This window comes from Engystomops pustulosus, chromosome 3, assembly GCF_040894005.1.
Source record: "Engystomops pustulosus chromosome 3, aEngPut4.maternal, whole genome shotgun sequence".
NCBI lineage: Eukaryota > Metazoa > Chordata > Amphibia > Anura > Leptodactylidae > Engystomops > Engystomops pustulosus.
Genome location: NC_092413.1, coordinates 178,783,421 through 178,803,927, shown reverse-complemented (window position 1 = coordinate 178,803,927; position 20,507 = coordinate 178,783,421). Strand labels below are relative to the sequence as shown.

The following is a 20,507-nucleotide window of genomic DNA, read 5'->3' as shown; positions in this document are numbered from 1 at the left end:
TTCTGTTTGCAATGTTTTCCTGTGAATCCTGTTCTCCGTGTGCACTGCTCAGTGATGTGGTCACAGTTGGCTTCATTGTGGCACTGACAGACATTGGCAGAGTCCTTTCCATAAAATGAAGATGGGAACTTTTTGGTGATCACATCTCTATCACACAGGTAATTGGTGGCATGCCTGACTTCTCTGGTATTCAGGTGTGCTGAGTTGGGGAGCTTCTCTCGGTGAACATCCCCTATGATGACCCATCCTAAGTCTAGTTTCTGAGCGTAGGGTGAGTTATGAGGACCATTTATCTGTTTCCTCACTTTGTGGACTCTGATAATGTCTCTACCCAGCAAAAGGACCAACTTGGCTTGAGGATCCAGGGTAGGGATAAGATGTGCTATCCTTCTCAAATGAGCATGCTGTAGAGCTGCTTCTGGTGTGGGGATTTCTTCCCTACTGTTCGGGATTGAATTACACTCTATTAGTGTAGGAAGGGGTAAGGATGTCTGACCATCTATAGACTCAATCTGGTAACCTGTGACTCTTCTCCCAGTTTCTTTGCTCACTCCTGTACATGTTTTAAGAGAGTAGGACGAACTATGTCCTTTGATTTTAAAGATGTCAAAGAAGGTTGTACTTGCAAGTGACCTGTTGCTCTGGTCATCCAGGATGGCGTACAGTTTAACTGCTCTTTCTCTGTGACCTATGGGGTAAACTATAACAGGACAGATCTTTGAGCAAGATGTGTTACCTAGATCTTCTCCGCAAATCTGAGTACACAGGGGTGACACATCAGGAGGTGCACTGTCTACCCTCTCCCCGCCGTGCTCTGAAGTACTGTCTGATGGTGAGGGAATCTGTGGTGCTGGCCCTGGGTGTAGAGCCGTAATGTGTTCTTGGCTGTTGCACTCGGAGCAAGAAATACTGGCATTGCAATCTCTGGCTAAGTGAGATGTAGATGCACAACACCTGTAACATATGTCATTCTCCTTGAGGAACATTCTGCGGTCCTTAAGGGATTTGGTCCTGAAACTTCTACACTTCTGCAGTGAGTGAGGCTTTTTATGTAAGGGGCACTCAGTGTTTGGGTCTTTTGTTAGTGTCCCACTGGTTTCTGGTATACTATCAGTCTCATATGATAAATCGGCAGGAGATACATTTGTTTTGTGTACGGTGATAGGTGTGCCTCTGGGGTTACGCATTAAAGCAGGATTACCTGTACCTGGGTTGACGAGGTCTACGGTGGAAAAGTCAAAACTAGGATCATTCCTGATCTTCGCCTGCTGACGTACGAAATCTACAAAAAAGAAGAATGGTGGGAACTGCACGTTGTGTCTTTCTTTGTACTCTGAGCCCCGGTTCATCCATTTCTCCTGTAAACTGTAAGGTAGCTTCTGCACTATGAATTTGATGCCTCTAGCTGTATCTAAGGACGTGAGGCCTAGCAGGTCTCCTTCAGACTTGGCAACTTGTAGTTCTGTCAGGAGGTCGCTCAATTCTCTTAGCTTGTGAAAGCTTTTGTTTGATATTTTAGGAAAGTCCTCTAACCTTTTAAAGAGGGATTCTTCTATCATCTCTGAGGAGCCGTAGCACTCATTGAGCCTCTCCCATAACATGTCCAAGCCTCTGCTCGGGTAGTTGATGTTAATATCTCTGATGCGTTTTGCGTGCTCTGTCGACTCGTCTCCCAGCCACTTCACCAACAGGTCCATCTCTTCGCTTGCAGAGAGGTCAAGTCCTGCTGTGGCATTCCTGAAAGAAGCTCTCCATGCTCTGTAACTTTCAGGCCGGTCATTAAATTTTGAGAGACCTTTGGTGAGCAGCTCACGGCGTGCAAAGAACTTGAGGAAAGGTGGTAGCTCTTGGTCTCTGAGAGGGTGATCTGGATGAGCATTGCTGTGGTGAGGATTAGTTGAGCAATTGTTATAGAATGCATTGCTGTCAAAGTAGTCTTTGTCAGCACCTTCCTTCTTGAAAGCAGTCACTGAGTGGTAGGGACCCATAGGTCTGGATGCAGGTTGCATGCAGGGTGATTGGTAGACAGAATTACCTTCATGCTTAGGGTGATGTGTGAGGGTTGATGACTGAATGACAGGATGTTGTCTTAGATGATCAGCAGAGTTTGATCTCACTCTTTGAAGTGGATGTAGGTACTGGTCTAACTGGGCTTGCTGTAGCACATATTCTGAAGTGCGCTGCGAGATATCCTGATGACCAAGTTCAGGTTCGAGTTTTATGCTGGCTCCTTCACAAGTGCCGCATACTGCTGCTTCTAAAGCCTGCGCCTCGGCTTCTGCTGCTGCTGCTTCCATGTCCACAGCAAGTTTTGCAAGGTCGGCTTCTAGGTCTGCTTTTTCCTTCTTTAATTTCAATTCCTTTTCAGCAAAGGCAGCTCTCACTTTGGCGGCTTCTGCCTTTGCCCTGGCGGTTGCAGCTGCAAGGCTGCTCTTAGAGGTCCTTGAAGCTGCTGAGCTGACATGGGACCGTGCAGCAGATCCTCTGTCTGACATTGCTGTAAGCTGCTTGACTGCTTGCTGATAGAAGACAGGATCTGTGCTTCAACCCCGTTATATAGTAGTCGTTTTACTGTTCTGACACCCTCAATCCGTCCCTGTGAACGAGTTGTCAGACAGCTAAACTCTTTTCCTATCAATTCATTGAGCTGGACGCAGGGGGTCCTTTTCAACTTTTATTAATAGGATCAGTGTAAAACTACAAGAAAATAACAGTATTCAGTACAAGATACACAGCATATATCAGTACATCACATTCTGTAAGACACATGAATTCTATAATAACTCACCGACTGTTCTATGATGAGGAAAAGAACAGATTAACTGTCCAAGAGAGAGACAGTGTGTGCAGCTTCTATGGAGCAAGATGGCTGCTGCAGAGGCATGGGGCCAGGCTAGAGAAAGGCATGATGGGAAAGTAAGGAAGCCTAAGTAGGAAAAGTTTAGTCTGCAGGTAAACATGAGGCAGAATAAATGAGGCTGCAATACAACAACTTATCAACAGGTGGAGCAGCTGGCAAAATTAACTAGATATGTGCCTGAGAAGGCATGACACCCAGTGTGGTCTTCTGCTGCTGTAGCCCATCTGCCTCAAAGTTCGATGTACTGTGCGTTCAGAGATGCTCTTCTGCCTACCTTGGTTGTAACGGGTGGCGATTTGAGTCACTGTTGCCTTTCTATCAGTTCGAACCAGTCTGCCCATTCTCCTCTGACCTCTGGCATCAACAAGGCATTTCCAACCACAGAACTGCCGCTCACTGGATGTTTTTTCTTTTTCGGACCATTCTCTGTAAACCCTTGAGATGGTTGTGCGTGAAAATCCCAGTAGATCAGCAGTTTCTGAAATACTCTGACCAGCCCTTCTGGCACCAACAACCATGCCACGTTCAAAGGCCACAAATCACCTTTCTTTCCCATACTGATGCTCGGTTTGAACTGCAGGAGATTGTCTTGGCCATGTCTACATGCCTAAATGCACTGAGTTGCCGCCATGTGATTGGCTGATTAGAAATTAAGTGTTAACGAGCAGTTGGACAGGTGTACCTAATAAAGTGGCCGGTGAGTGTATATGCATATGAGTATTTATATGTGTGAGTATACTAATATGTATATTTTTTAAGTGGGAAGCCAGTAGTGTGCTAGTGGGGACCTGTCTCTCCTAGTTACGCCACTGGTATAAATGTAGCTTAACTAAACCTCTCCTTCCCTCATTATCATTGGCAACTCCAGTCACCATTTTTTCAAGTATTATTATCTTACACTTTATTTACAGCTATCAATGGATATATGTATGGGAACCTGCCCGGGCTAGAGATGTGTAAGGGAGACACAGTTCGCTGGCACATGATGGGACTAGGTGGGGAGATTGACATGCACGGGATCCACTTCACAGGAAATACCTTTTACATGAAGGGAACCACAAGGGATGTAGCAAGCGTATTCCCACACATCTCCTACACAGTGGCAATGACCCCTGATAATGTGGGTAAGCGACTGATGACATGTGTACTGAAAATTCTAAGTAATAATATTGATATCCAACATTTTATAGAATAAGCATCATACAATGTCAAGAGTTAAGAAAATGGGCGACATTAGTGAAATAATCAACGCAAGTTTTCTGGCATAAAACTGAAATTTTCCTATAAAGGTCTCTTTTAACCCTATTTTTTTTATAACCACAAGGGATAAAAAAATGTAATAACCCCCCCAAAATGTGTAAAACTGTGCATATAAAATGTTGTACGAACGCAAAGTAGAGGGAAAGAGGGATGTTTTCCTTTTAGAATTTGACAGAAATCTTTTACAGGCATTTGGAGAACCCTAGTGGTATAAAACAGAGAAGAACCTGAAAAGTGACCCTAATTTTTGAACGTACATCCCTTAGAGAATTTAGAAAGGTGTAATACTTTTAATATGTTCGAGCATTAAAAAGTCTTACTTGGATTGCCGAAACCTATTTGAAAACACACAATTAAAATTTCTACAAATCCATGGAGTAGGATATATTATTATTTGTAAGCAAGTCCAGGTAGAGCGGAGTGTCAGTTCAATACAGGGGGAACCACTAGAGGTCGCCAGTGGTATAGTTCTGATTTGTCTATGTATTAAATCAGTAATGTTTTTATTAGTTCTTCAACTTAGTTGCTATAACTGTAATCACTGATGTTGCAGTGTGCTACCGTTGGCTGACTTCCAAGTCACTATTTACTGGTATGTAGATCCACTAGAGCTCTCCCTGTCTGTGAATATTTTTAAACTTGTTTTTATTTATTTTTTCATAAACATACATATAATATTCCAACATAACAATTTGCACATTGAGATTCTTGTCTTAGCCAAAGGAGGTTATTTTAATTTTATTTACAGTCCATCACCTTGAGTTGTGTTGCTAGATTTCTCTCTGCTTTGGTACAGGTTTAGTTTGCATATATATGTCTGTATGTTAAAGCTGAGATTAATAATACAATTGAATATTATATTGCATATCATTCATTCATTATTTGACATAAGTTTACATGTAAACCGTCGTAAACACAAAAACAGTAACCATAAAAACAGTTCCCTGAGAAAACTCAAAATTTACTCTTGGTGCTAAGGGCTCACTATCCATAAGTCCCAATCTTTTTTAAATTTGTGGTATCTGTTTTCTTGGAGTGGTATACACACTTTTGTCATAACTGGATATGGAAAGAGGTAACCTGCCCCAACATATGTGAACCAAATGAACCAACTGCATTTATGAAAAATACATACATCTCCAAGAAAAAGTTTATTTTTTACAAAAGTTTAAATATTCATTCATTTTCATTCCACTTTACAATTTGTGTCCCACTTGTTGATTCTTCACCCAAAAAAATTACATTTTTTATCTGCCTGAAATTTGTCAAAAGGTGGAAAAGTTCAAGGGGGCCGAATACTTTTGCAAGGCACTGTATATTAGTAGATACATTCCACATCAGTTAAAAACAGAATATCTAATATATAAAGCTAAGTGTATAGGGCAGTGATGGGCAACCTTTTGAGCTTGGTGTGTCAAAATTCGTCAAAAAACCGAGCATAACTCGGGTGGTGTGTCACCTTGAGAAAAAAACCCTAATTTTGTGATATTTAGAGTTAAAATAACAAATACGTATAGTTATTTAACTTACCTGCTTAGTGACTTCTTTGTTAATCTGTCAGTTGGTTTCTTTTGTTGGTCTTGCTGTTATTTAACTTGTGTGGGGTGCCATGAACTAAGATAAGTGAGGGGGAGGGGGAATTCTTCCAGTGATGGCGAACCTGTGGCAGTCCAGCAACAGCTAGTTTTAAGGACATTTGTGTCCTGAGAAGTGCCCCCCAAAGAGTGTACATCACAGCCCAGCCCGGCAGAGCTCAACTCAATAAATTAACTTACCTAACTGGCACAGGCACAGTCAGTGCTGACACGTGTGTCATAGGTTGGCCATCACTGGTATAGGGGATATTTATCGTACGCCGGTACTCATTTTCACAGAGGATTCAGCTTCTTGATGTATCAGGCAGGGTCCTGCGCTAAATCTGATAATGATAATATGCCCCTATGTGTATGTATGTGTATGTATGTGTATGTATGTATGTGCAACTTCCCTGCCAATGCGCATGGCAGAGGAATTGCGAATAAGCCCTTTTTCCTATACAATGCATATAGAGGTAATTGGGCAGCGGTAGATTCTGCCTGGATAAGCAAGGGTTAAAGCAATGTTATGTCATCATCCAATGCTGTTCCACTGTTTGTAACTGGAGTGTGATTGGAGGAGGAGACCACCTGACAAGGGAGTAACTAAGGAGGAGTTAGTCAGAGGAGAGGGAGAGTTCCAGAAACTTCAAAGAGAGCAGATCTCTCAGGTCCAGCTCTCACCACAGGAGAAGCTACTAGGCCTCAGCTCATCAACCTGACACAGAGTGATACTGAACCACAAACAGGACTAAGCTGCAGCTTCCAGGATTGGACACAGCTATATCCCAGCCTGCCCCTGCATCCAGGCTGGTGAGACAACTCCTGAGGTTCCTCTCCAAGATCACTCCAGTACTGCATTTGTACCGAACCGTTTGGGGGTTGCTGCTGTTGGTTCAAATAAAGAACTGTAAGTTACTTTTATGAACAACATTGCCTACATCTGGTCCCTGCTACAGCTGCATCACAACCAAGGGCGCTCCATATGTCTACCAGGAACACACACTACAGACTCTAAGGGCTGCCCCAGGGAGAACCAGTACATCAGATTCTCCCTCCATTTCATTTCTTGCCAACACCACCTGCTGGAGACCTGCCAGGCTGTAGGACAGCCCTCCGGTCCCCATACCAAGCACCATGACACTAGCGTGCCTAGGCCGCAACCGCCGGCCACTCCGGTATTCCGGGCCCTGGCTGTCTCTAGGCCCCAAGAAAAGACTAGGCCCCCGTGGGGGATGTTGCATATGTCCGCTAGAATAATCTGCACTGTTGCATTTGCAATCACCAAATTTCGTGCAGCCGCTCTCTGACTCAGGGAACATCATCGACTAAGTTTCAAGCCGAAATTGTAATCCCACGCTTTCCAAAATACACTTATTAAACCCTTAACAACCTGGCCTTTTTTTATAATTTCCATTTTTCACTCCCCGTCATCAAAAATCTATAACTTGTTTTTTTTTCCCATTTAGAGAGCTGTGTGGTGGCTTGTTTTCTGCACTTCATTGTGACGGTATTTAATATTCCATGTCGTGCACTGGGCAGCCGGAAAAAAATTCCAAATGCAGTTAAATTGGTAAAAAAAATGTAACTGTGCCAATTGCCTGTGGGCTTGAATGATATGCTCTGAGACACTTTTGATAAATCTACCCAGTCCCAGTCAGAAACAGTCACAGTCAGACAGTCGAAGTCAGTCACTGAGACTGTCTGAGGCAGTCACTGAGAGGTTGTCGGAGGCAGTAACTTTCAGAGGAAGTCACTTTCAGAGACAGAGACGGTCAGTGACAGTCACTGAAAGAGACGGTCAGAGACTATCCATGAAAGAGACAGTCAGACAGTCAAAGACAGAGACACAGAGAGAGTCAGAGATAGAGAGAAGCAGATATATAAAATCTTTCTGGTTAACCCATTCTATTTTGCTATAGCTAACAGCGGTTATTTATTTCTACAGTTTATTAGTTTATTACAAAATGAAAAAAATTAAATTAAACTGAAAGGGAACACCTGAACAATATTCAGATCTCAAACATTTCTGAAACGGAGCGCTGAAGCGCGTTATGTGTACATTATGTTTTTATTTAGTTTCTCCTAGGAAAATCCATACAAGCTAATGCTTTATATTACAAAAGCAAAGTAGAAAACATAAAACTTGCGATAATAGAATGTGTGTATACAATAATTGTATCATCTCATTGGGTTGACAACTCTATCATTTCCAATCAGGTGTTTTCAATGTGGAGTGTATGACAGCAGATCACTACACAGGTGGAATGAGACAGCTCTACAAGGTGCACCAATGTAACAAAAAGGATTCTACATTCAAGTATGCCCGGAAACTAACACATTACATTGCAGCTGAAGAAGTGGAATGGGAATATTCTCCCACCCGCACCTGGGAGTATATGTGGTATACAGATGAAAATGGCAGGTAAGTTAATATTATGAGGTCAGAAGCTTAAAAAGAGTTTTCCAGAAAATACATTTATGACATATCCACACTATATACCAATAATGTATGCCAGCACACCTAGGATCTATAGTTCTACATCACTGCATATTTAGATATGGCAGACACATTATAATGGAAATATGTGAATTTTTCTTATTTAGCCCTGGAGATGTGTTCCTAAACAAAACCCGAACATCTATTGGGTCAAAATATAAGAAGGTTGTGTACCGAGAATATACTGATGGCACATTCAGAAGAAGAAAGGAAAGGACCAAGAATGAGGAGCACTTGGCAATTATGGGTATTACCATTTGTGTATTTTAATTAACATACAAGTAGGGGGTAACTTAAAGTTAGAGAGTAACTGTAAAGTTACTTGACGAAAAACAGTTTGAGCACAACTGGATCGAGCCTTTGGCATCAATTCCAATAATAATTATATCATGCCACTGGTTTCTTCCTAGCCTGAGATCCAACCTGATATGTCTATCAGCCCTATCTGTAAAATCCTATCAGCTTCTCCTAAAGTGGGCAGGACTGATATTCTCCTGAATCTAGCAGACTACTGATCAGAAGGGCGCACCTCTCCTAGTGGCCCTCCCAACAAGATCCACCCACCTCCTCTCATCTCCAACATCAAGATACAGATTCCCATGATAACTAATCAAAACAAAGTGAGGGAGAGCAGCCAGGGGGGCAAGGTAAAATCCCTGCTAGCAGGCAAATGGCTGCAGATGGCTAATGAGATTAAGTTAAAGAATTGCTTATTTTGGCTTAGTGCAGAGTTTGGCAAAAGTTGTTATACTTTACAGTTGTTCTTTAAAGGAAATCTACCATGAAAATCAAGTATGATAGACCAGGGACACTTACTCATCTATGGCCTCCTTTCTACTTAATTTTTTTAAATTATTTTTTTTTTAGACAGAAGTGCTCTGGGGGTGTCACCCTTACCCTTTAAAATAAAAAAAATCACTAATATATATATATATATATATATATATATATATATATATATATATATGATATCTGTACACTGCACAAACCTATTGCTTATACATACATACATACAGTACCATATAGAGACATGCAGTATATATACAAACACATACACCATATACACATCACATATACACACACATATAGTATATGTACATCATGTTATTGCACACACAGTATAAACACACCATATATACACTTGTATACATTAATACAACATACACACATACATACAGTAGCATATACAGACATAGAGTAAACACACACATACTAATTTTCGCTGGGGGGCTACATCAGCCTTGTGTTTGCCTTAAGGGGGCCAAATGTAATTTTTTTATTGTATAAATGTAATTTATACAGAATTACCATTACAATCAGCCCTATGAGGGCAACCACAAAGCTGAACGTATTGTTAAATAACAATAACCTGAGGCTGCGTTCACACGTGGTGATTGCATTGCATTTCAAAAGACACAGAGTCCTCCTGAATTTACGTAATGGAATACAAACGCAATCTTGTTTCAATAGGTAAGTGCTGGAAGAGTCTGTGCGTTATGAAAAGCAACCACAATGCAATAGCCTAGTGTGAATAGCATGGCCAGTAAGTCAGCCACAGTGCCCCCCCTGAAGCCACAGTACCCCATCACTCCCGCCAGAAACCCACATCCCCCCAACATCAGGCACAGTGTCCACAACTAGCACCGCGAGCAGCAGACTCAGTGCCCCACACCTTGCCCCAGCAGCAGCCATAGTTTCCATATCCCCCCAGCAGCAGCCACAGTGCCCACATCTTCCCCCCATCTGCAGCCACAGTGCCCCACACCTGCCTCTCAGATGCCACAGTGCCACACACCTCCCCCCAGCAGCAGCCGCAGTGCCCACATTCCCCCCCAGCAGCATCCACAGTGCCCACATCTTCCCCCCAGTAGCAGCCACAGTGCCCATATCTTCCCCCCTTTAGCAGCCACAGTGCCCCACACCTTCCCCCAGCAGCAGCCACAGTGCCCACATTCCCCACCCAGCAGTAGCCACAGAGCCCACATCTTCCACCCCCAGCAGTGCCCACATCCTTCCCCAGCAGACCCTGCCCTGCTGTGGAAAAAAAATCTCACCTTTCCCCGGTGCCCAAAGCAGCAGCCGCCCTCTTTGTTTCCACTCCAGTGTACATGCGACTCTGAAGCCGGCACACACGTGTTAGCGTCACATCACTTGTGCCAACTCTAGAGCCGACGTGTACAACAGGTGCACACAGGAGCGAAGACAAAGATTATGGTTGCTGCTTCGGGGGAGCGGGGAAAGGTGAGTATCGGAGTTACCCTGCCACCATACTGCGCTCCTAATGAGCGCAGGCCGGATTTGACCCATGGGCCTTGTGTTTGACATGCATACCTTACACCATATTCAAACACATAAAGCATATATACACATATATAGAGCATGTAACATATACACATCCAAACATTTATACACACATATGTCTATACTCACTGTCAGGCAGTCTTCTTATACTGGGGCCCAGTAGCTGCTGACCACATTCAGGAAGTAGATGGCAGGAAGAAGCAATGAGAGATTTCTGGTCCTGTGCTTCCACTGTCCCCACCCCCCAACATTTCTTATCTGAGCTTCTGGCTTAGGCTTGTACTAAGGAAGATGTGCACTGTTATACACATATTATGCTACACAATGCGCAGCATAAAATGTATGTAATTGTGCACATCTTCTGTTCTTTAATGTGGCAGGTCAGATAGCTGGGCCACCTGACACCCCGGGTCCTGTAGCAGCTGCTATGGCTGCTTACACTGTAGCTGTTCCCCTGATAGACAGTCACCAGCATGGTGAAACTGGTTTTATCACTTCTAGAAAATAAAGCAATTTGAAAAATATAAGAAATAGGTAAAGATATGGGAAAGGTGGTCCTGAGAGACAATCTTTTTCTGCACAGCGCAGAGTTCTCTGCCTTCTGTCCCTTCCCCTGCATTACAAGACCAGTTGAGGCACAGACACTTCTGTCTGTTATAGATGAGATAGCAGAGCTGGAATGTGTCATTGTGTTTTATATCCATCTCATGACTCTGATGTGTCTCATAGCTCTTTTTCTATGTGTCAGATACCAGTAGAATGTTCAGAAATTAAATAAAAGTGTAGATAAACCCTGCCCCCTGATAATCTAAGCACATTGTTAGTACATAGCATCTCATAGCACTAGATGGATCATGAAGTGTCTGCTTTGAGAGTCCTCGCCACACTCTGGAATTTTACACTGACCATCACTAAGTTATAGGAGCTAAACAGTAATTAAACTGAGTAAAATTGTAAAGTAAGGGGTTAAAAATTATCTTTATTGTGTAAACATCACTTGGGGTTTAACATTTGAGAGCAAACCCCTCTAAGGAAAGTGTATTTGTAGGTGACAAATACACGAATGATCCCTTGCATTGAATGTGATTACAGTATGGCACATAGAAATCTTGAATTTTTGCATCTATTTTAAAAAAAATCAGATTTCATCACAGCATCGATTGCTCTTCATACTACAGGTCCTCTCCTCACAGCAAATATTGATGACAGAATTCAGATCATATTTAAAAACATGGCAAGTAGACCGTACTCCATCTATGCACATGGTGTTAAAACTGATGATAATGATATAAAACCTACTAAACCAGGTAAGAATTGTAGATAATTAACAGAAGTGCTTTCTTATAATGGGCTTTAAATGGAGCAATTCTCTCTGTTTTCACATTATTACAGGGCAACTACAGATGTATGTTTGGGATGTCTTTGAACGTTCAGGACCCAGTAGCCAAGAAATAAATTGCCTGACTTGGGCTTACTATTCAACAGTTAATCAAGTGAAGGCAAGTATTTTTTGTAGATACTTCAATGTCTTCATTGTCTTAGTATCATATTCCTTTCATTATGCACTGGAAACCAGAAATGCTCTTTTTTACACTTATTGTATGCAAAGTTCTGCTATCATGTATAAAGTTGCTAAAATATTAGCAAATAATGCCACAAAAATAACACACATAATATACAAAGTAGTTGACATATTTAGTGCAGTGGATGTGGACCCACGGTGGCACCAACTGGATTGGCATTGGGCTTCTCCTCCAAGTGTTTCATTCAAGTGACCAAATCAATCTTTAGCCTTGATGCCACGCTGTTAAATCTTGCACTTGTACTTGTGTAGGTCACAGTTGAGCTAGGTAGGTCAATATTTCAAGGTTTGGTATAAAAAGAATAAGCTTAGATTTTGTTGGTAAACAATCCGAGGTGAAGGCAGGCAGAGTTTGTGTATAGTCAAAGTTCATGAAATAGGCCAGGTCAGACAAAGGAGATATAGTCAGAAAACTACCCAAAGTTTACAACGGGAGAACAGATAAACAGGAATAGGAGATGAGTGTCAGGATGGAGACTGCAGGACCAGCACAACCTAGAGGCAATGACTGAAGAACATTGCCCACAGCCAAGCAGAGCTGTGCAACAGGCACAGAGAAGACTCCGGTACCCAGTTGTACAACAGTAGCCCATGAGCCCTCTTTATACAGCCATATCTGATGGTGCCCTCTTATTACAGGGTTTTTTGTTAAGGTGTTAGAGCGAAAGTTATATGTTGCAGCTGACATGTTGCTTTGTGTGGATGAAACATCTTTCAGATTCAATTAAAGCTGGATCTTTTTTTGGATTTTGTGTTGATGGGACCCTTGAGAAAATTGGTAAGAGCTGCGCATTTTCTAAATCATCTTATTAAGGGCTCTTTGACATTGGCGTTGTTTTTCACACCTGTGGTTCAGTGATTATCACAGATGCCCCACTGAGCCATTGATTTCTATGGGTGTTTTCACATTGGCTTTTTTTTTCACTGATCCATAGTCTGTGTGTCTGCAAGAAAAAACTGTAGTCAGGTCAGGTTTTTTTTCACTGATGAGGCTGGGGAATGTTTTCAAACCAATGTTAAAGAACAACTACCACAAGAATGAAGGACTGTATGCAAATGATCCTGAGGGGCTACAAGCTCCAATAACACCTATTGAGCCCAGAGTCCCTCAGGCTCATTTGCATACGTTCCTTAATCTTGGTGGTAGATGCCCTTTAACTGTGCAGTCACATGTTGCTGTTTTCAAAGCCAAAAGTAGGTGTGGATTATAAAGGGTGAGAACATATCATTGAGCGGTGCTGCTCCTCCTCATTTTTTTCAGTCCACCCCTGATTTGGAAATTGAAAACTGTATCTGAAAAACTGAACGTGTGAACGCATGCTAAACAGTCAGGGTTTTGATTTTTGTCATTAGCTTAAACTGTGCAGCCTTAACCTATGCCACTGACTGATACTGGATGATAAGTCCAGCAAAGTTAAAGGGTTATTCTCGTCTGGGCATTCATATTCAGTTTCATTAATTTGCCATATATAAACATTTCTTCAATTAGATGTATTCAAAAAAATGTTACCTGTGTGAAGATAATTTCTCATAAATGTAGTCATATGGTCCCTTACAAACAAGACTGTGTCCTTGGATACGACCACCTCTGCTGGAGAGATTGCACAAAGAAACATAGGGATTTTTGTATATGAAACGTCTGGGAGTTACTGCATGTCCCACAGCCGTCCTGTGGTAATGAATGCTGACTCTATGTGGTCAGGCAGGATTCAATAGAGCATATTTGGCCACTGCTGCCAAAATGTGAGGTGGTTGTATCCAACATGATTACATTTATGAGAAATTATCTTCACACAGGAACCTTTTTTTCAATACCATGCAATTGAAGAAATGTTTACATGCGGCAAATGAATTAAATTAAATTTGAATGCCCAGATGGGTCTACCCCTTTAAAGATCATCAAGACTACCTACAAATTTACACTATCCAACTGCCTCATTGTCTTTGAAGTGGATTCTGAGAGAGAAAACATATCAATCTACATTCAGTAGCAGTCAGAGATGAGGCATGTCTCACAAAAACAATAAATGTAATTCTACCATGCCATAAAACGTGTTTTGGGCAGTGTTAGTACAGTAATGGGCGGTAGTATCAGGTGTATTCTGAAAACATCACACAACCTGGAGGTGGTGGTGGTGTATGAGTTCTATAAATGTTTGGTAAGGTTCCATACCCATTAGCGGGTATCATACATCCAACTCGCATCACACTTGCAGCATCAACCAGGACTGAGTTGCCTTGAAAGATCTCAGTAATTGGATGTATGTATGTATCCTAGTAATTGATCTACGTGGCAACCTGTGACTGTTTAAACAGCTAAATTCTACATACAACATAGCCACAGCTGATTAATTTTCTCCAATGTATTTAAAGGGCATCTACCACCAGGACAAAGAACTGTATGCAAATGAGCCTGAGGGGCTCCAGGCTCCATAGGTATTAGCGGTATTAGTCTTTCATCCTGGTGGTAGATATCCTTTAAAGCTGTGGGACCAGCTGTGAGCATACATTTTTTCCAGGGACCATGGGTCCATGGGCATGGGTAGGGGGTCAATTGTCTAGCCAAAAATGTATAACTTTTATTGCCCCTTTCCTGGAGCTGGCCCCCCACCCTCTGGAGCTGACCACCTCCTCCCAAAGTCTTCTTTTCCGGAGCCAGTCCCCTCTTCCCAATGTCCCTTTTCCCAGTGGTTGAGGAACACTGCTTTAAAGGACATATACCACCAGGATGAAGGAATGTAATCCAAGCACACTGACATACTGGGGGTCATTTACTAAGGGCCCGATTTGCGGTTTCCCGACGTTTCCCCCTGATTTTCGTTGCGTGCATGCCGGCGCCGATGCGCCACAATCTGATTGCGTGCACCAAAATCCCAGGGCAATACAGGGAAAATCGGCGCAAATCAGAAATATTCGGGTAATACCGAATATGGTGGCCGAACGAAAACCCGACGGATTCGGAAAAACCGCTGCATTTAAAAAAAAGTGTCGCTGGACTCGCGCTTACCTTCACCCACGAATGGCTCGGTGAACTCGAATGCGTTCCGATGCTCTTCAGCGCAGCAGCGACACATGGTGGAGGTCGGAGGAACTGCCTTAGTGAATCCCGGCCGGACCCGAATCCACTGCAGAGAACACGCAGCTAGATCGCGAATGGACCGGGTAAGTAAATCTTCCCCACTGTAGATGTTAATGGAGCCTGGAGCTCCTCAGGATCATTTCCATAATTTAAAAAAACTTATTTTTTAAAAACCAGCTCATTAGAATTTAAAAGAATAGCAGATCGTGCCAAAGGGACACACACCAGTATGTTAGTGTACTTGGTTTACAATCCTTAATCCTGGTGGTAGATGTCCTTTAATTTCAACGTGGACATCCCCCAAAGAGAAAATTTTGTTTATCAGACAATAAGAATGAAATTGAGATAATTGTATTCTTTCTTAGGACACATATAGCGGATTGATTGGACCCCTAATTGTCTGCAAGAGAAATTATTTTCCACTTCGTTTTTTGAGGGAACCCCTTTTGCATTTCTCTCTTCTTTTTATGATATTTGATGAAAATGAATCGTGGTATCTAGATGACAATATCCAGACATATTCCCTGCATCCAGAGGAAGTAAATAAAGATGATGGAGACTTCATTGAAAGCAACAAGATGCACAGTAATGCTTATGTTATCCTTCATGAATCTTTGTGTTTGTGTGTAGATAAATAGAAGAGATAGATAGATGATAGATGATAGATAGATAGATAGATACTGGTACATAAATAAATAAATAAAAGGAGGTTACTTTATTCATTGAGCGCTACTTTTCAGCTTCTCAATCAGAAGCTTTTGACAAGCAATGTGGTAAAGTTGCAAACAAATAGGGGATTTATAGGGGAAGTGACATAATCAGAAGAAATTCATTTACATAATAAATGTTTACAACATGTGATGAATGCACATGTACAATCCTACATAGGACCAGATGTATCACTTGTTTTTTCTGTTGTTTTTGCACCCTTTCATTTTGTTGCACTATTTTTGTGCAGCAAAAATAACCATGTTTTCGTCATTATCCTACCAATCCAGATGTTTTGTCACACCTTATCATCATTCATCATTAGCAACATGTTCATTTAGGTGCAAAAACAGGCAAAAAAAACCACTCCAGCCTGAAGGTGGCATAGACTGAGAAACAACACTGAGCTCTTGCGCAGAGCAGCTTCTCCCCAGCAGCAGGGCTCAACAGACACTACGTGCAGCCTCTGTTCACACCTCATGACCTTCTATTTACAAAGCAATCTGCAAAAGCAGCAGCTCAGAGCAAGAGAGAAGAGAAGAGAAGTGAGAGGCAGATGCAGACAGTACAGAGAAGTGTCCCCATGTAGCAGGATAGAAGAGAAGTGAGTGGTGATCTGCAGATAGTACAGAGAAGTGTCCCCATGTAGCAGGATAGAAGAGAAGTGAGTGGTGATCTGCAGATAGTACAGAGAAGTGTCCCCATGTAGCAGGATAGAAGAGAAGTGAGTGGTGATCTGCAGATAATACAGAGAAGTGTCCCCATGTAGCAGGATAGAAGAGAAGTGAGTGGTGATCTGCAGATAATACAGAGAAGTGTCCCCATGTAGCAGGATAGAAGAGAAGTGAGTGGTGATCTGCAGATAGTACAGAGAAGTGTCCCTATGTAGCAGGATAGAAGAGAAGTGAGTGGTGATCTACAGATAGTACAGAGAAGTGTCTCCATGTAGCAGGATAGAAGAGAAGTGAGTGGTGATCTGCAGATAGTACAGAGAAGTGTCCCCATGTAGCAGGATAGAAGAGAAGTGAGTGGTGATCTGCAGATAGTACAGAGAAGTGTCCCCATGTAGCAGGATAGAAGAGAAGTGAGTGGTGATCTGCAGATAATACAGAGAAGTGTCCCCATGTAGCAGGATAGAAGAGAAGTGAGTGGTGATCTGCAGATAGTACAGAGAAGTGTCCCTATGTAGCAGGATAGAAGAGAAGTGAGTGGTGATCTGCAGATAGTACAGAGAAGTGTCCCCATGTAGCAGGATAGAAGAGAAGTGAGTGGTGATCTGCAGATAGTACAGTGTCCCTGTGTAGCAGGATAACCACACTGGTGTCTGAGGAGGATACTGGCACAAATTACAGGGAGGAAGCAAAAGATCAGCACTATAGGATCCCCCCCTTCCCCGGCCTGGGAGAAGCCAGTGCTGAGGAGATCACTAGGTGCAGGGTGTCACGCACATGGGCTCCGCTGTGAGGGTCATTCTCATGCTGGGGTGTGGGACGATCACATGTAAGTGCCTGAATCCAACATTACGCCCATATTGCACCTACACTGTGCCTAAATTGCGCCCAAAGTAAAGTGATTAACAAGTGTCAGGAACTCAACTTATTGTACAAAAAAAAATTACACCACACAGCTTTGTACACCAAAGTATGAAAACATTATAAAACCTAAATAGATTTGGTATCCCCATGATCGCCCCGACCCAAAGAATAAAGTACACATATCATTTGGGGTGCACAGTGAAAGCCTTAAAATCTAAGCCCATAAGAAAATGGCGCGAATGCATTTTTCACCAATTTCACTTTATTTTTTCACTTCACCAATTTGGAATTTTTCCCGCTTCCCGGTAATAGAATATTACTATGAAGTGCAATTTGGTACACAGAAAACAAGCTCTCACACAGCTCTTTACATGGAAAATAAAAAAAGTTATACAGTAGATTTTTGAAGGTGGGGAGTGAAAAATGAAAATACAAAAACGAAAAAGGGCCTGGTCGTTAAGTGGTTAAAAAGTTATTACCACAGGAAGAAACGCTGGTCGGATTTAAATATAAAAGGACTGAGCCTTGACGTACAAAATGTCTGCGTCTTAAAGGGGATAAGAGTTCTGGTAAGGATTACACAGCAGTGGAAGCCATGTATAAGGCATGGGATCAAATGATAAGTAAGTGTGGCCATTCCTGGTTCCCACTAGTTAGAAAATGGTAAATAGAAATATGTGGATGATCCATGGTGCAAAAATTAATGCCTCAAACACAAACTGTAGATTGTGTGTTTTTCAGATATCAATGGACTAATGTATGGAAACTTGCAAGGCCTCACCATGATGGTTGGAGATACAGTAAACTGGCATCTTATAGGTTTAGGAAATGAGGTGGACATTCACACTGTACATTTCCATGCACACAGCCTTATGTATAAGGTAAAGAGCCTTCCTTTTTAATCTATTAAAATGTTTCTTTAAACTTGTGCAGAAACACAACTGTCTATCATTGCATGATAAACCAGGGGCAGTTACTCATAGATCCAGGAAGTGTGACTGTAATAATCTTCTTATTTTTGTTATCCATGGCCTCCTCCCTTCTAAAACCAACTTATAAAACTATGCCACTGAGCGTGAAAGGCTCTGGGGGCGTTACCAGAGCCCCGTAGTGCTGCAGATTCACAGGCTGTTACACTGTGCTGAAGCACTTCCCCCTCCCACTATGTGCTGAAACATCCTTTGCTGAAGTGATATTACAGCAGGCAGAGGGAGGCAGTGCAAAGTTTCTGAAGGAACAGGAAGTTTCTGAGGGAGGGGAAGGATGGGACAGTAACAGCTTGTATAGCTGTAGCACAAAAGGGCTCTGGTAACATCCCCGCTAGCCTACCAGGGTCATTTGCATTATTTAAAAAGCTGATTTTTAGATTAAGGATGGATAACAAATATTAAAAAAAAATTACTGTCCCCGGTTTGCAATGCTTGATTTTCATGGTAGATTTCCTTTAAGCCTTCTGTTTTACGTTCAACCCTACGTCTCAGCATATTATCACCCACGCAACTGGAGTCAGTACCCACTTTGCCTGCTGCGAGGACAGTGGGATGATCTTTCCCTCTATATTTTCATAAATGAGCTAAGAGACCATAAGTATGCAGTCAGGAAAGCTGTGCTTGGTAACTGTGACAGGAGCTGTCTAATCATTTTCAGAAACCATGATAGGAGTTTGTCTCCTCCCTGTAGAGAACTTGAAAGGGACAACACTTGCAAATTATTCGTAAGTTAATTCTGGTAACTAAACGAATGACACGTACCGTATTTTTTGGACTATAAGGCGCACAAAAAATCCTTTGATTTTCTCAGAAATCAAAGGTGCGCCTTATAGCCCAGTGCACCTTATATATGAACCTTACTTACAGACAACAGCTGCCTTGAACTGTGCACAGGTCTGCCACCTGCTGGTCATTCATCCTTATAATCAGGTGCACCTTATACTCCGGTGCGCCTTATATATGAACCTAGACATTTTAGCAGGCACTTATTGATGGTGCGCCTTATACTCCGGTGCACCTTATAGTCCGAAAAATACTGTAAATCAACATAGAATGACAAAGGTATAAGTGGGATATTAAGATACAGAAACTGCAGGAGAATTGTCCAGTGCCAGATGTGGACATTAGTTTTGGGTGGAGTGATCTTGTATGGTATTACTAGCCTTCTTTTTGGGTGCTGCAGGCATTATTAGACTATATCAGTTTTTCTTGGCTACTAGAATAGTTGCACATTGGCAACTTTTTAACAGTATTGTGTCAGTATTGATAGGGATATCCAGATGCCCTCTATCTTTGTAATATTCTTTATCTTCCAGAGAGGGGAAACTTATCAAACAGATGTATTTGACCTCTTCCCTGGAACAACTGAAACTGCTGTCATGAAAGCAAAGAACCGAGGAACGTGGTTTGTGCACTGTCACGTGGATGACCACATGAAAGCGGGGATGGACGCTGTGTACACAGTACTTTGAAGTATACAGAAATGCATTAAATGATGTACTACTGATTAGTCCAGCGTCTGTAGTCTCACGACTCAATTTCCACAAAGTAAAATAAATAATTACTTCTGCAATAAAGGTTAACTGGTCATTTCCATTTATTAGGGAGAGTTACCACCTGGCTTTCTTATATACTATTTAGCTACAATAGGAGAAAAAAGGACATAGGGGCAGATTTACTTACCCGATCCCGTTGCGATCCCACGGTGCATTGTCCGATGAGGATTCAGGTCCACCATGTGTCGCTGCTGTGCAGAGGTCCGCCGGAGTTCACCTGCTTCTTCCTGGTGCTTGTGAGTGCTTGATCTTGTTTTAAATTCTGCGGTTTGTCCAAATCCGACAGGTTGCCCGACGGCCCGCCTGCCCCATTTCTGTCACGTGCAAGCTGGCGCCGATGCGGCAAAATCCGATCGCATGCGCCAAAATCCTGGGGCAATTTGGCGCAAAATGGTATTATACGGGAAACCCGACGAAAGTGCGGCGTTCGGACCCTTAGTAAATGAGCCCCATAGGGGCAGATTTACTTACCCGGTCCATTCGCGATCCAGCGGTGCGTTCTCTGTGGAGGATTCGGGTTCTGCAGGGATTCACTAAGGTAGTTCCCCCGATGTCCACCAGGT

The 20,507-nt window shown here is 42.4% G+C and overlaps 1 protein-coding gene across 1 annotated transcript in view; it reads left to right on the top strand.

Annotated features, from left to right (window-relative positions):
• LOC140122345 (ceruloplasmin-like) overlaps positions 1–19,925 on the top strand; it is a 35,422-nt gene extending 15,497 nt beyond the window's left edge. The window contains exons 11-18 of the mRNA XM_072143100.1: positions 3,772–3,984; positions 7,915–8,119; positions 8,302–8,441; positions 11,674–11,802; positions 11,888–11,994; positions 15,522–15,741; positions 18,141–18,280; positions 19,705–19,925. Coding sequence (XP_071999201.1) covers positions 3,772–3,984; positions 7,915–8,119; positions 8,302–8,441; positions 11,674–11,802; positions 11,888–11,994; positions 15,522–15,741; positions 18,141–18,280; positions 19,705–19,860 — 1,310 coding nt within the window. The 3' untranslated portion in view covers positions 19,861–19,925. The remainder of the gene's footprint in view (positions 1–3,771; positions 3,985–7,914; positions 8,120–8,301; positions 8,442–11,673; positions 11,803–11,887; positions 11,995–15,521; positions 15,742–18,140; positions 18,281–19,704) is intronic.
• Positions 19,926–20,507: the final 582 nt, after the last annotated feature.